Below are 13,089 nucleotides of genomic sequence, written 5' to 3'. Positions count from 1 at the left end.
TGGCTGCCATCTGCTGCCCACAGCTGCCCTGGAACGTGCCAGGTTCCACGAGCAGGAAGGCCCAACAGACTAGCGCTGCTTCTTTCTTTGGCATCTGTGAGGCCAGGTAGTGCTGAGGGAAGGAGCCCAGAAGAGGGAAATGCTGAGACAGCACCCCCACAGCCCCGGATAGATTTGTGGTGTGGGATGGGAGATGCAGCATGCCTGCACATCCAGGCACACAGACACGTAAACACAACAGAAACGTACACACTCTAAGAGGCAGTTTATGGGGACCCGGGGAGTGCACGGAAACCCACACCCAAAGCTGCGCTGGTGGCAGTTGCCTGGTTGTCGTCTCGTCCCACCTAGAAGAAGTCCATGGCCCTGGGCCGCCGCTGGGCAGTGGGGAGCAGCAGCTTCTTGGTGGTGGGCGTGGAGCTGGTGGGTGAACGGGGGCTCTTCAGCACCCCGTGGAGGGGCCGCTGCTCGGGGTTGAAGGCCACCCGGGAGGGGCCCGTGGGGCTGACCAAGATGCTCCTGTCTGTCTTCCTGAATTCTGCACCAGAGAGCAAGGCTGGCTGAGGCAGGGAGGGCGGCAGGCACCCACCTGCCCACACAGTGGCTCATTACAGGCACAGGGGCTCTGCAATTAGGTGCCTCCCTGGCTCTGGGGTTCTGAGCAAAGGGCATGAGGCCAGACCCTCCAAGCCCAGCTTCTCTGCTTCAGGAAGCCACTTTCCACACCAACAACCCGGAAAACGGGGCCGGAGAGATAGCATGGAGGGAAGGCATTTGCCTTGCATGCAGGTTGGTGTTGGAATCCCGGGATCCCATATGGTCTCCCCGAGCCTGCCAGGAGCGATTTCTGAGCGTAGAGCCAGGAGGAATCCCTGAGCGCTGCCGGGTGTGACCCAAAAACCAAAAAAAAAAAACCAAAACCAACCCGGAAAACCTTCTATAACATTCTAGAATGTTCCTGGGAAGCAGCAGCCCCTCACTCACCTGCTGTCATGTTTCTGCTCAAGCCGAAGGTGACTTTCTTGGTGCTGGACGGTGTCTTGCTGAGCTGTGGGCAGGGGCAGTTAAGGCACCAGCGCAGGGACCCAGTGGAAGGCAGGGGGATGAGGCACAGCCTGGGCCCTACAGCAGGGCGGGGCAGGCCAAGTGGCCCAGCCTCCCATGGGGCTCCTACCCGCCCAGCCTTGCTATTCCCAGCTGTAGCACATCCCCCAAGACCCCGGAGCCAACCGTGCTCCAATACCTCCCATGGGGTCCCCTGGTGGGTCCTACCTGCACAGGGGTGCATGGAGCGCTGGTGGCCAGGCTGCCCTTGGCCTTCCGGCAGAAGAGTGGCTTGGGGAGGCACGAGGTACTGAACTGCACAAAGTCCTTCTCCGGCTCAGGCTGCCGCCTGGAAGAGCCCTGGGGAGAGACGGGGGCAGGGTCAGCAGATCAGAGGGAGTCACCCTCCCCACACACAGCCACTCAGGCCTGGAGCCCACTTGAACCCCTGCGAACTTAGCCACAGGCTCAGGTCCTCAAGGACTCAGGGTGGCCCCTTTCCGGCTCCAAGGTGTGGTGCTCCTGGCTAGGAGGCCAGCAGGGACTCCCCAGCCTGTGTGGGCTGAGGCTGCTACTCTTTGCAACTCAAAGCCTGGGCACGGCTGCTGGCACACGAGGTGGGCCAGGAACGGGTGCCCTGTTCAGCAGGAGTAGGACAGACTAAGACCGAGGCCAAGACAGCAGCCAGAGCTGACTTCCAACTTGGGCACTCCAGACCCACGGGCACCCAGTGGGCCCAGGCTGGCCATCACCCTACAAAGCCTGACCACTGCACCCAGAGACAGGATGCCCCCAGCCAGCTGTGTGCCCTACCTGACCACAATTATGAAGGCACCTGACTATGTGAGTTTGGCCTCAGGGCGGGCTGAGGGGCTCCTTACCAGAGACGGGGTGAGGGGGCCCTGTCCCCGCTGTGCCCCCGCTGGCGGCCAGGATCCGAGTGTCCCTGTCACCCTCTTCTTTTTCGCCAGGCTGGCGGGTCTGGGGCAGGCTGGGCTGTGTGGACCAAGGGGGCCTGGCACCCCCTTCTTCCTCTTCAGCTTTCTGCTCTGCAGCGGTGAGCTGTTTCTGGGTACTGTGGGTTTCTGTGTAACGCTGTCACCCGATCCTGGGGGGCCAGGTGTCTGGATGCCGTCTCCCTGCAGGGCAGGGCTGGGCACATCACTGGTATCCATGGGTTCCCTGGTAGGGCCGGGCTGAGGCATTGTGGAGAAGCCAGAGCCGCTGGCTGGGAGGGCCCTGAGTTTCTGCTTCTTCCTGGGTACCTGGGTATCCTGTGTCTGTGGGGGTCCGCAGGGTGACATGTCCTCAGGGAGCCCAGAGTGTACCCCCAGGGACTTGAGGCTCTTCTTTCGAGGCCGTTTCCTCTTCACATGCGTGGGGGGTGACTCCCCTAGGCAGCTCTTCTGAGCATCACCGAGTCCTGTCCTAGGCTGCCCGGCCCCGTCCTGAGGGGGCGCTGGGGCCTCTGGCCCTGTTGCATTCTGAGGGGAGCTTGGTGCTTCTGGCCCTGTCCCGAGTTCATGCTGGGCACGGTTCTTCCTCTTCTTCCTCCTCCTCTTCCGGGGGGCTCTGCTGGGCTCCTCCTGGGCAGCCGGGGGGTTGCTTCCTGCAGAGGGAGCAGCAGGCTCCAGCACTCTACGTCCCCAGGAGAGGATGGGAATGGGGTGGGTGGGAAGAGAATGGGATGGAGGGCCCCCTGCTCCAGCACCAGCAGTGAGCAGAGGCCAGGCCAGGTTGTGTGGGTGTGGCTCACCTGGTGCATCCCCACCGGCTGTCTGTGCCTGCTCCTCTCCTGCATCCGGCTGTCGCCCTCCGTGAAGCGCTGGCTCAGCCCCGGGAACAGGGAGGTCCTGAGCCTGGCCTGGTGGGGCCACACTGCCTGCACACACAAGCCCGTCGGCTAAGCGTCTCACCCCTGGGATATTGACTGGGGGTATGCACTCCCCTGGTGGCACTCGGGAACCCAGGTGCCAGGACAGAAGCCAGCCTCCCACAGCAGCAGCCCTGAGAATCCCACACTGCTCAGCTGACCACAGCCCATCCTGAAGGCCGCCAGAGGCCATGTGGCTCCTGGAGCAAGCTAGATCCCTTCGCACCCGCAGGTTCCCCCCGCACCAACAGCTCCCCGGATCCAGACACACCACAAGCAGTGACAGGGCTCCACATGGCCTCACCTTCGCAGAGGTCCTGGAACCTGGAGGGAGTAAAGAGGCGGCGTTAATGGCCAGTCTGGGCAGGCTCAGCCTGAGCTCAGTGAAGCATGGGCAGGGGACAGGGAGCGCTAGGACTGTCCATGCAGGGTGGCAGAATGTGTTGCAGAGGCCTGCAATTCTGCTGGGACCAACTGGGCATGGGTGGCGTGGCCTTGCAGTCAGGCCCCTGGCTGCTGCTGTTCTTTGCCCAGCACGTCTGTGAACTAAAGACCTCACCGCCCCAACTCCTTCCGGGGCCTCCTGGGTAAGTGCCACTGGTTGCCTTCTCCCTATACTCACTTCTTGGCAAGCCTGGAGAGGCGCTTCCTGTTGAAGGGGGGCGTGTCCTTCTGGCTGGTCATCTCCAGGAGTCGGGCGGCCACAGCCTTGTAGTTGAACTGCGGGCGAGAGGGCCAGCCTGAGCCAGGGTGCCTCATTCCCTGGCCACCGCAGCCCCAGCCCCACCGGCCCTGCTGTCGCTCTCTGGGCACCTACCACACCCACCTGCAGCAGTGGCCCTGAGGCCTCCAAGCCGCCAGCTCTGTCTCCATCCTCGGCAGTTCCATTGGTCTTAGGGTGACCATTGCCAGGCACTGGGGGAACACGATGGACTCAGTTGCACTCAGAAACACCAGGCGTGGGGAAGGAAGAGCCAGCACACAACTTAGCTCCCGGATACGGGGAATCCTCTCAACCACAAGGGGCTCTGTCACTGCACCAGGCAGGGATGGAGGAGGGTGACAGGGCCGGGCAGAGTGGGCCCAGCCCACCTCCCACCCCCTTCCCAGCTGAGCAAGGGGCTGTTAGCCTCCGGGCCAAACTTTCCCCACCAGTCGACACGTGCCAGGGCCTGGCCTCTCACCTGTCCAAGGTTCTTCTCCAGAGAGAGGGCTGGCCCCTGCCGTGGGGTCCTCTGAAGCTGAGGGGGATGGGTGTACAATCGCTTCAAACACGCTGCGGGCAATGGTCTGCACCAAAGTGTGGCTGGGGGGTTAAGGCAGCAGCTGAGGGACAGGGGCAGACGCTCACCTGCCCATACCATACCTCCCCATCCAAACGGGGGCCCACCTAACTGCACCCATCCCATCTACACCAGGGGTTCTATTGTTAGATTACACCTTATTTTTCCCCAAAACAAACAGAAACCCCTGGTTCCTTTATATCCGTTGCTTTACAACTTAGTTTTAGCCCAACACCGAGACTGTCTTACATGCAAACCTGGGCTGGACTGGCTCAGGATAGTTCTGACTGGCCCACCTGAGGGGTCTCTGTGCTCGATAAAAATGACAGTTCGGCAGGCAGCTCACACTCAATACAAGGTGCAAGACTGCCACACTACATGTTCCACCCTCACCTGGTCTGGATGATTTCATGTGTGACCCTGCTTCAGACCTGCTCGCCTGGGGTTGAACTCAGGGCATGTAGGGTGATTTTACAATCCATTTAGCGACACACCTGTCGACACTGGGGATCCATGTACTCAATTATTTGTACTGATGAGCCCACCTGCTCAGATCAACCCGTCTACACTTGGGACATACATGCCCGTGTGCACCGTGGGTGCTCCGAATGTTCGGGGTCAGTGGGCATCACAGAGCCCCCAGGCCCTCCTATTCCCCCACCCCTGCCTGCGGAGCAGGAAGCCACGGGAGGCAGCTCACTCTCTGGTTTCGGCAGCAACCTTGCAGAACGGATCGATCAGCTGAAGGTTTTGATCTGCCAGGAGCTGAAAGTGAGGGGACAGGAGGTGAGCAAACCTCCCACAGCCCATCCGTGGGGGCTGTACCACCTCAGTCCTACTCATGACAGTGCTCCAGGCCCATGGGTGTCTTCATCCCCGACTCGCCCGCTCACCACCCTGAGGGTCACTGATTTTGGGTGGCCTGTGCAACGCCTGCCCAGGGCCAGGCTGAGATGGAGACAGGAGGGGCCAGATGGAGGGCCAGGTTGGTGTCCACAGAGATCAGCGCTGTTCTAGGGCCCAAAACCACTGAAGGCTCTGGGATACCCGCTCAGTGCTTACCTCTTTCCCGCCCACTTTGGACAGTTCTTCCAGGTAGATTCCGATGAAGTGGAACCTCACCCCATTGGGAGACTGACTTTCGGGGTGCAGGACTTCCTTTGTCAGGGCATTGAGAAGGGGCTGGACCCGACTGCAGGAAATGGAACATGGTTCTGTGAATGCAGGCCCACCTAGCTCTGGGGCAGTTGGGGGTAAGCTACAGGCAGTGGTGGGTTGAGGAAGGGCAGAGGTGCAGCCGCCTTCAACAACAGCCCACAGACGTACCTTTTCTCCCAGCCATTTCGCTTCAAAACTTCAAAGGACTGTCTGAGGACCAGTCGGATGAGCTAGAGGGAGACGCAGGGCAGGAAGCACCTCAGCCTGGCAGCCCAGGGCCAGGGCACAGCAGAGCCACTGCAGAGCACCTGAACCATCGCACCCAGGCAGGCTAAGAGCCAGACTGCGGTTTGCTGGGCAGCACGTGCACACACACACATGAAACACACACACACACACACACACAGTCCTGGTTTCAAGCCCTGGTACCACAGAACAAAAGCCACAGAAAAAGGGGCACAGGCTGGAGCTGCTGGAAGGTTCCAAAGGCTGGATGGAAGCTCCATCCCCACAGGGGTCAGCATGGGCCAGTGGGAGTGCTAGAAGGCAGACTCGAGCACCGCTAGGTTGTGGCCCTCCAGAAAAACAGGCTATTTCGATGGCCCTGGCCAGGACACCTGTACGCCTGGCATGTAGCTAACCCATCTGAGCTCTGGCACAGCTGTGCAGGCCCAGGATTCATGGCCAAGGATTCCTGAGGGGTCTATGAAAGTACTGGGGAGGGTCGTAGGAACCAAGAGTGAACAGACTAGGTGGCGCTAGAGGTAAGGTGTCTGCCTTGCAAGTGCTAGCCAAAGAAGGACCACGGTTTGATCCCCCCGGCATCCCATATGGTCCCCCAAGCCAGGGGCAATTTCTGAGCGCTTAGCCAGGAGTAGCCCCTGAGCATCAAATGGGAATGGCCCGAAAAACCAAAAAAAAAAAAAAAAAAAAAAAAAAAAGTGAACAGAGCCAGGATGGGGCTCAAAGGGCAGAGGCCAGGAGTGCAAAAAGCCAACAGCAAGGGCGTTTGTTTGCCTTACATGTGGCTGACCCAGATTTGATCCCCGACATCCCATAGGCTCCCCAAAGCTGCCAGGAGTAACCCCTGAGCACCACCGTGTGCCCCCCCCAATGGAAAAAAAAAAACGGAAAACTAGCCCAGCAACCACACCCAACTTACACCAGTGACAAAGATAATAAAGACAGGGAGGAGGGGCAGCCAGCCCACCACTCTGCACTGTTCCGCCCCAACCCACCCCAGTGCCCGCCTGGAGCGTGGCTGTACCATGTAGTACTTGTTCAACCGCAGGCGGTCTATTCCTTTCCATTCGCGATTCATGGTCTGCCAAAAGGTCTGGATGAACAGGTGCTCTGCAGAAAACAGGGGCCGTGAGCGCACAGTCCACACACAGACAGGCGGACGTGTAGATGGACAGACAGAACAGAGAGCAAGAAAGTGCCCGAGGATGACTCGCCGCTTCCCCTGCGAGGTTCTGGTGAGGGGCCAGGCTCAGATTCCAGCAGCGAAGAGCAGACAGGCATCAGGTTGAGCCCTCAAACAGTGTCCTTTGTCCACATTGGGATGGGGAGATGGTCCTGGATGGAGACTTAGACTTCGGAGATCTGCAGATATGGAATCTAGCTTCTGTTCTATAGAGTCCAGGAACATTCTGTCTTTCTCTCCATATGTGCACGACTGGCTTTCAAACCAGGAAGCTTTTCTGCTGCGCTGTTGGTTCCTTCATCTGCACCATATTCCTGGGCAGGCAAACCGGAGCCACAATCTGCCAAGGGTCACCAAGACCAAGGGCCGGTTCTGCTGAGAGTTACCAAGGGCTGAGGCCAGTTTTGCTGGCAAGAGCTGACCCGACTCTGAGCCTGAGGGTCCCTGGACAATTGCTCGAGGAGGATCAAGTGTCAGCACCACAGCTCAGGGAGCGACTCTTCCTGGGCCCTCAGTAGCTTGAAGCAGCTGATGGATCCTCTGAAGCCCCTCCCTGCAGGGTCCATGCTGAGAAGGGCCCCCTAGCCCATAGGACCGCCCAAGGGCAAGCACCCTGAGGAGCCCCAGAAGGACACGAGGAGGAGACAACATGACAGTGCCTGGAGTCGGGCTGAGCAGCACTTACGCGCCTCTGAGTTGTCCACAACATGGATGAGCTGGGACATTGTGACCGCAAGCTCCTCCTGCAAAGCGGGTTGGGGAGAAATGTGGGGTTAATGGGGACAGGAAGCTGGCTGCACTCTCCTGCAGGACAGGGGATGGAGGGGACAGAGGGCCCTCAAGTCTCCAAGGTCATGTCCACCTTCAGGACCACGTGCGGCAGGATCATCTCACTTATGTCCTTGTGATATGTTGGGGTAGCGCTGGAACCAGCCCATTGGGCTCAGAGATCTCAGATGTGTGTTCAGGGTGTCTCATTAGTTCAAAAGATAAACTAGTTTCAGGGGGGTTTTGGGGAACAGCAGGGCGTGAACAGTTGACAGCGGCAGGGGCATGTTGTCCTGGGCACTCCCTGGTTAAGAAAGGGTCTTACAGGGACCCAGTTCTCACCCACAGACACCCTGATTTGGAGGGTTCCTCCATTCATGTTTCCTTCCTCCCCATAAAACTGTGGTTGTGACTCGGGAGCAGAATCCAACAGTACTGAGCAAAGCATCATTCCCTCTAAACCGGCTCTGGCACTGGCCTGAGTGGGAGGCGGGCACAGGCCATGTGTGAGGTGCAGCTGCTCTATCTCTGCCTAGCCTGGCTCCAGGGTTTGTCTGACTGGGCCAGCCGCCCACAGCACCCACCATAGGACATGCAGACTTCCAGCACCGGCTCCACCAGGAGGCAAAAAAAAAAACCCCTATCTTAACCAGAACCAGGGGCTGGAGTGATTGCTCAACAGTAAGGCGTTTGCCTTGCATGCGGCTGACCCAGGACAGGTTCGATCCCTGGTGTCCCATATGGTCCTCCAAGCCAGGAGTGATTTCTGAGTGCATAGCCAGGAGTAACCCCTGAGTGTCACCGGGTATGGCCCAAAAATCAAGGGAAAAAAAAGCAATCTTAACCAAACCCAGCTAGGCAGGGGTCAGGGACGGGATAATGTGGCAGCACCGCCGCTAGGGGGCACCAGAAGGATGTAAATGGTGGCAGTCTCAGGCACCCCAGTCCAAGGGTAAGATAAGTTTCAATTCTGAGGGCCAGAGCGGTGGAGCAGGTGGAGGGCATTTGTGTTGCATGTGCTAACCCAGGACAGACAGTGGTTCGATCCCCCAGCATCCCATATGGTCCCCCACGCCAGGGGCGATTTCTGAGTGATTAGCCAGGAGGAACCACTGCGCGTCACCAGGTGTGAACCCCCCCCCCCAAAAAAAAAGTGTCAATTCTGGGTCTGCTGGATGAGCTGAGAGCTGCCTTTGGGACTCGGGGCCCCAGGAACCTGAGCAAACAGCACCCTAACACCTATTACCTGCAGGAGGGGCTCATCCTGCAGCCACATGCAGTAGAAAAGGCCCTTCCAGATCTTCAGCAGCTCCTCTTGAGTGAAGCCACCTGGGGAAGACAAGAGCCATGGCTCAGAGCTGTGCTGCCCCCAGGACCGAGCGCCCAACTATTGGCAGAGGCTGCATGACCCTGCTCAGCAGACACAGTCTCACCCCTCGCCCTGCAGCTTAGACTTGACAGATAAGTCTGTGCCTCAGACTTGTCCCAAAAGCACCTTTGTGGGCACTGGGATGAGGGACTGCTGTGGCTGCCCTTCATTCCCCCCTCCCCGCCGGTTTCCAGCTTCCTTATTGGTAACCCCACCGGGGCAGCCCCAAGCCATGGTACCAGCTGATGCCACCAACATGGGGGGGGTATGGAGAGCTCAGAGCAATCCCAGATGAGAGAAGGCAGACTGACCACAAAATGTGGAGGACCTGAGAAATAGCACAGCAGGGGAGGGTGCCTTCCCCGCAGGTGGCCGACCCAGGTTCAATCCCCAGTATCTCATTTGTTCCCAGAGCATTCCAGAGCTCAAAATCAGGAGTAAACCCTGAGCACTAGCAGTTGTGGCCCCCAAAACTACCAAAATAACAACAAAAATCAAGCCCATACAGAATGAGGGGTGCCCTCAAGGAAAACCACAGCAGATTTTGTGAGCCAGAGTTATCACAAGGGGGGGGTTAGTACATGGACTCTGCAACTGGGACACCAGAAGCACCAGAGAGTGGACCCTGGGCAGAGTCAGGAGTAAGCTTGGAGCACCACCACAGGGTGCAGCCCACAAAGAAAACAAAAGTCCCTTCCAAACCCTGACAAGAATGCCTAATTGTTATCCTCATTGTTGTAGAGGGGAAAATGAGCAGCACAGGGCAGTGCCTCAGTGGACTAGAACCCCAGATGCTCCCATGGCTGAGCCTCGCTCCACAGGGAAGGCAAGTGCTCCCTGGGCTAGAGACAAACTAGTGTTTTAGAAGGTAGCCTGCAGACAGTGCCCTGTCCAGGTTCGGAGGTGAAGGCCCCGATAGGCCCCTTTCACAGTTGTACGAAGGTGCTTGAGGACTGACTTTCAGGATCATTCCTTCATAGGTCCTGTGAGCAGGAAGAGCTGTATGTATGTGGGACTCAGATGTTTCATAAGCCGCAATGTCATCCATGGCCACAAAGAGCCCCTGAGCACACTGGGCAGACATACGGACCCGCAGCCAGCGTGGAGAGGTTTAAGAGTGCCGGTCTGCTTGCTGCTACTTCAGGCAAAGAAATGAACATGCTCCAGTGGCTTCAGGATGTCCAACAGCTCTGGCCCAGGTGGCCTCAAGTGGGAGGGAGAGAAATCCCATAAGTCCTGCTCCCCAGTCTCTGCGGGGCCGAAGTCAGGCATGTAGATGCTGTCACAGGATTCAGGACAGCCGCTGACCTTCCTTCCCCCCTTTGAGCCCAAGTGTTCAGAGCTGTAGTGAAACCCCTTTCACCTGGGGACTCTGCCGATGGAATACTGCTTTTGTAGAGGCTGGGGTTTCCCTCCCTGGAACCTGAAGCATTTTTTCTGGCGTTTCTCCTTCATCTAACTGGGCTAGGGCACCAGGTTTCTCCAACTTGCCCCCAGGAAGTCCCAGGTTGTCTCAGCCATCCAGAGGCTGGAAACATGACCGAAGTGCAGTGCCCAGGTTGGTGAGGAAAGGGGCAGGTGCCACGGCTGGGTCCATGTCAGCACGCCCACACCTCAGTCAATGCCATGGGGCAGGCCCCATACCGAACCTGGCGACAGGAGCTACCAGAGGACAGTCACTCTTCATGGCACCACGCAGAGACCAGCATGGGTTGGTGCAAGCCGCTGCCAAGGACAAAAGCAACTTTTGGTGCGTCCCAGGCAGGGAGGAAGCGTGAGGCACTCCTGGTGGAACTGAAACTGCCAGGTGAAGACTTGCCCCATGCAGCGGATTTCAGAAGAACTGTCTCAGCTTTCTCTCACGCTGACCTGCAGCTCCAGGGCCCAGAGAACCGCAGTCTCCTCTACACGCTCGAGAAAAGATGCCAACAAAACTGGAGTCCGCAGGTGAGAATGTGTTGTCAACGGATTCTTCTAAAAGCAGACCCTGCCCCTGTCCACCATGCACGTGAGCTGAGTGAGATCTGGAGCTCCCGGAATAAAAGGCACTAGGCTCAACCACCTAGGGCTCTTCTCCTCTCCTCTACCCTCCCCACCCCTCGTGCTTTCTCTCCAGACCCGGCTTTTCCTTCTCTTAGATGTAGGATGGAGGAACTCCCGGTGCCCAGGGAAGGAAAAGCTGGTTGGCAAAGAAGCGGCGAAGCCGTGGGGCTCTTCAACCCACCGCTGGATGTACCGGGTGTCTGAGCATGAAGGGGAAAGAGCTGCGGGGAAATTCTGCAGGGAGCCACGCTAAGCTGAACGCTGGGAGTGCGTTAAGGGTGGGAATCTTTTTGGATGAGGAGGGTCACACGAGCAACAGGCAGCCGCGGGGGCTGAGCTGTGGAAACCGCCTCGTCTCCTCTCTCTGGAGGGGAGTTCAATTGTCTGAGAGGCAGACGAGGTCGGTCCGTTGGCAGGGGACGGGGTAGAATCGCCAACAAGATCAACTGGGGCAGCTGGAGCCAAGAACCCGAACCAGAGAGCTGGGCGAAGGGAGGAGATACGAGCGTGCCCCGCGGGCTGAGTCTCGTCCTGCAAGGAGTCCATGGCAAACACGGTCCCGGGGCCCCAGAGGAAAGGAAGCAAGTGGGGTTAATTCCTAACAGAATCCTAGTCGGCGTTCCTCTGGGGGAGTTTTCCGGGTGCTGGAAAGCGGGTTCCCCTGTGAGAGGAGGCGGACACCCACTGCCTCGAGGAGAGGAGAGGGACCGAGCTGCGGCCTGGACACGGGTGAGTAGGAAGGAGGTGGGTCCTCTTGGGGAGCCCCAGGGAGCGGTGCTCCGGCCCGGGTGCAAGTTCCCGCCGCCCCCTCGAGGACCAGGCCCCGCCGGGCGCCCCGGGCACGTGCCTAAAACGGGGGGCTGCAGACCCCAGCCCCGCAGCATCAGCATCTCCATCTGCAGCACCATCTCTACCCCGGACCCGCCGCCACGCGCGCCAGCCCCGGCGCCCACCTGCCTCCCTCTGCGTCTTGGCGCTGATGTACTGGCGCAGCCTCCTCGCCGCCCGCTCCCGGACGCCCTTCTCGTGCGACGCCAGCCGCTGCGCGAACTGGAGCTCGGCCGGCTGCATGGCGGGACTCTGCGCGCCGCGGAGTAATTCCCAGGGACGCGCATGCGCACTAGGCGGTGGCGCGAGGGTCGCGCGCTGATAGCGTCACGGCGACGGCGCCGCGGGCGCGCCGTAACCCAAGAACGCGCCTGCGTTCTAGGCGGCGGCTCGAGGGTCGCGCGCTGATGGCGTCACGGAGCCGGTGAGTTTCCTGAGCGCGCGTGCGCACTATGCAGCGGAGGCGGGCGGGGCACTTTTGCGCCTGCGCCGCTGTCTTCCTCTCTCTCCCTGGCCTTGAAGGCCGGGTTAAACCGAGATTAAGTCAATCTAGGCCTGCCCTAGGGGTCGAGAACGCTCTGATCTGCCACAAACCCGCCCAGACAAGCGGCCCCGAGTTGTTTAGCCCCCGACAGTGCTCAGGGATTCTTCCTGGCTCTGTTCTCAGAAATCACTCCTGGCAGAGATGAAGTCATGAAATTTTCCTATGCATGGCTGTGCATGGAATCTATTATGCTGAGTGAAATAAGCCAGAGGGAGAGAGATAAACGCAGAATAGTCTCCCTCATCTATGGGTTTTTAAGAAAACTGAAGGACATTTTTCAATGATTTTCAGAGACGAGAGAGGAGGGCTGGAAGTTCCAACTCACAACATGAAGCCCGCCACAAAGAGTGATGAGTGCAATTAGAGAAATAACTGCATTGAGAACTATCATAACAATGTGAATGAACGAGGGAAGTGGAAAGCCTGTTTAGAATACAGGGGAGGAAGGGAGACTTGTGACCTTGGTGGTGGGAATGTTGCACGGGTGAAGGAGGTGTGCTTTATATGACTGAAACCCAACCATGATCATATTTGTAACCACGGTGTTTAAATAGATATTAAAAAAAAAAAGAATAACAACAACGAAAAATCACTCCTGGCAGGTTCGGGGACCCTAGGGACACTGGGGATCGAACCCAGGGTAGGCTGCGTGCAAGACAAGAGAGCTCCCTGCTGTGCCATTGCTCTGGTTCCTTTTTTTTGTTTGTTTTGGTTTTGGGGCCACACCCGACGGTGCTCAGGCGTTACTCCTGT

At 58.5% G+C, this 13,089-nt stretch overlaps 1 protein-coding gene across 1 annotated transcript; it reads right to left on the bottom strand.

Annotated features, from left to right (window-relative positions):
- Positions 1-248: 248 nt before the first annotated feature.
- RRP1B (ribosomal RNA processing 1B) lies at positions 249-12,045 on the bottom strand. Its single transcript, XM_049785422.1, has 16 exons — positions 11,918-12,045; positions 8,799-8,881; positions 7,470-7,527; positions 6,626-6,711; positions 5,527-5,588; positions 5,263-5,392; positions 4,901-4,965; positions 4,102-4,223; positions 3,744-3,832; positions 3,540-3,637; positions 3,189-3,241; positions 2,801-2,926; positions 1,926-2,653; positions 1,273-1,404; positions 985-1,048; positions 249-538 (listed from the first exon to the last, which is right to left on the bottom strand). Exons 1-16 carry the CDS (start codon positions 12,033-12,035, stop codon positions 348-350), a joined length of 2,205 nt encoding a protein of 734 aa, XP_049641379.1. The 5' UTR covers positions 12,036-12,045; the 3' UTR covers positions 249-347.
- Between the last annotated feature and the right edge of the window lie 1,044 nt (positions 12,046-13,089).

This window comes from Suncus etruscus, chromosome 13, assembly GCF_024139225.1.
Source record: "Suncus etruscus isolate mSunEtr1 chromosome 13, mSunEtr1.pri.cur, whole genome shotgun sequence".
Classification (NCBI taxonomy): Eukaryota; Metazoa; Chordata; class Mammalia; order Eulipotyphla; family Soricidae; genus Suncus; species Suncus etruscus.
Note: the sequence above shows the minus strand (reverse complement) of the source record. Positions and strands in the feature narration are given on the sequence as shown.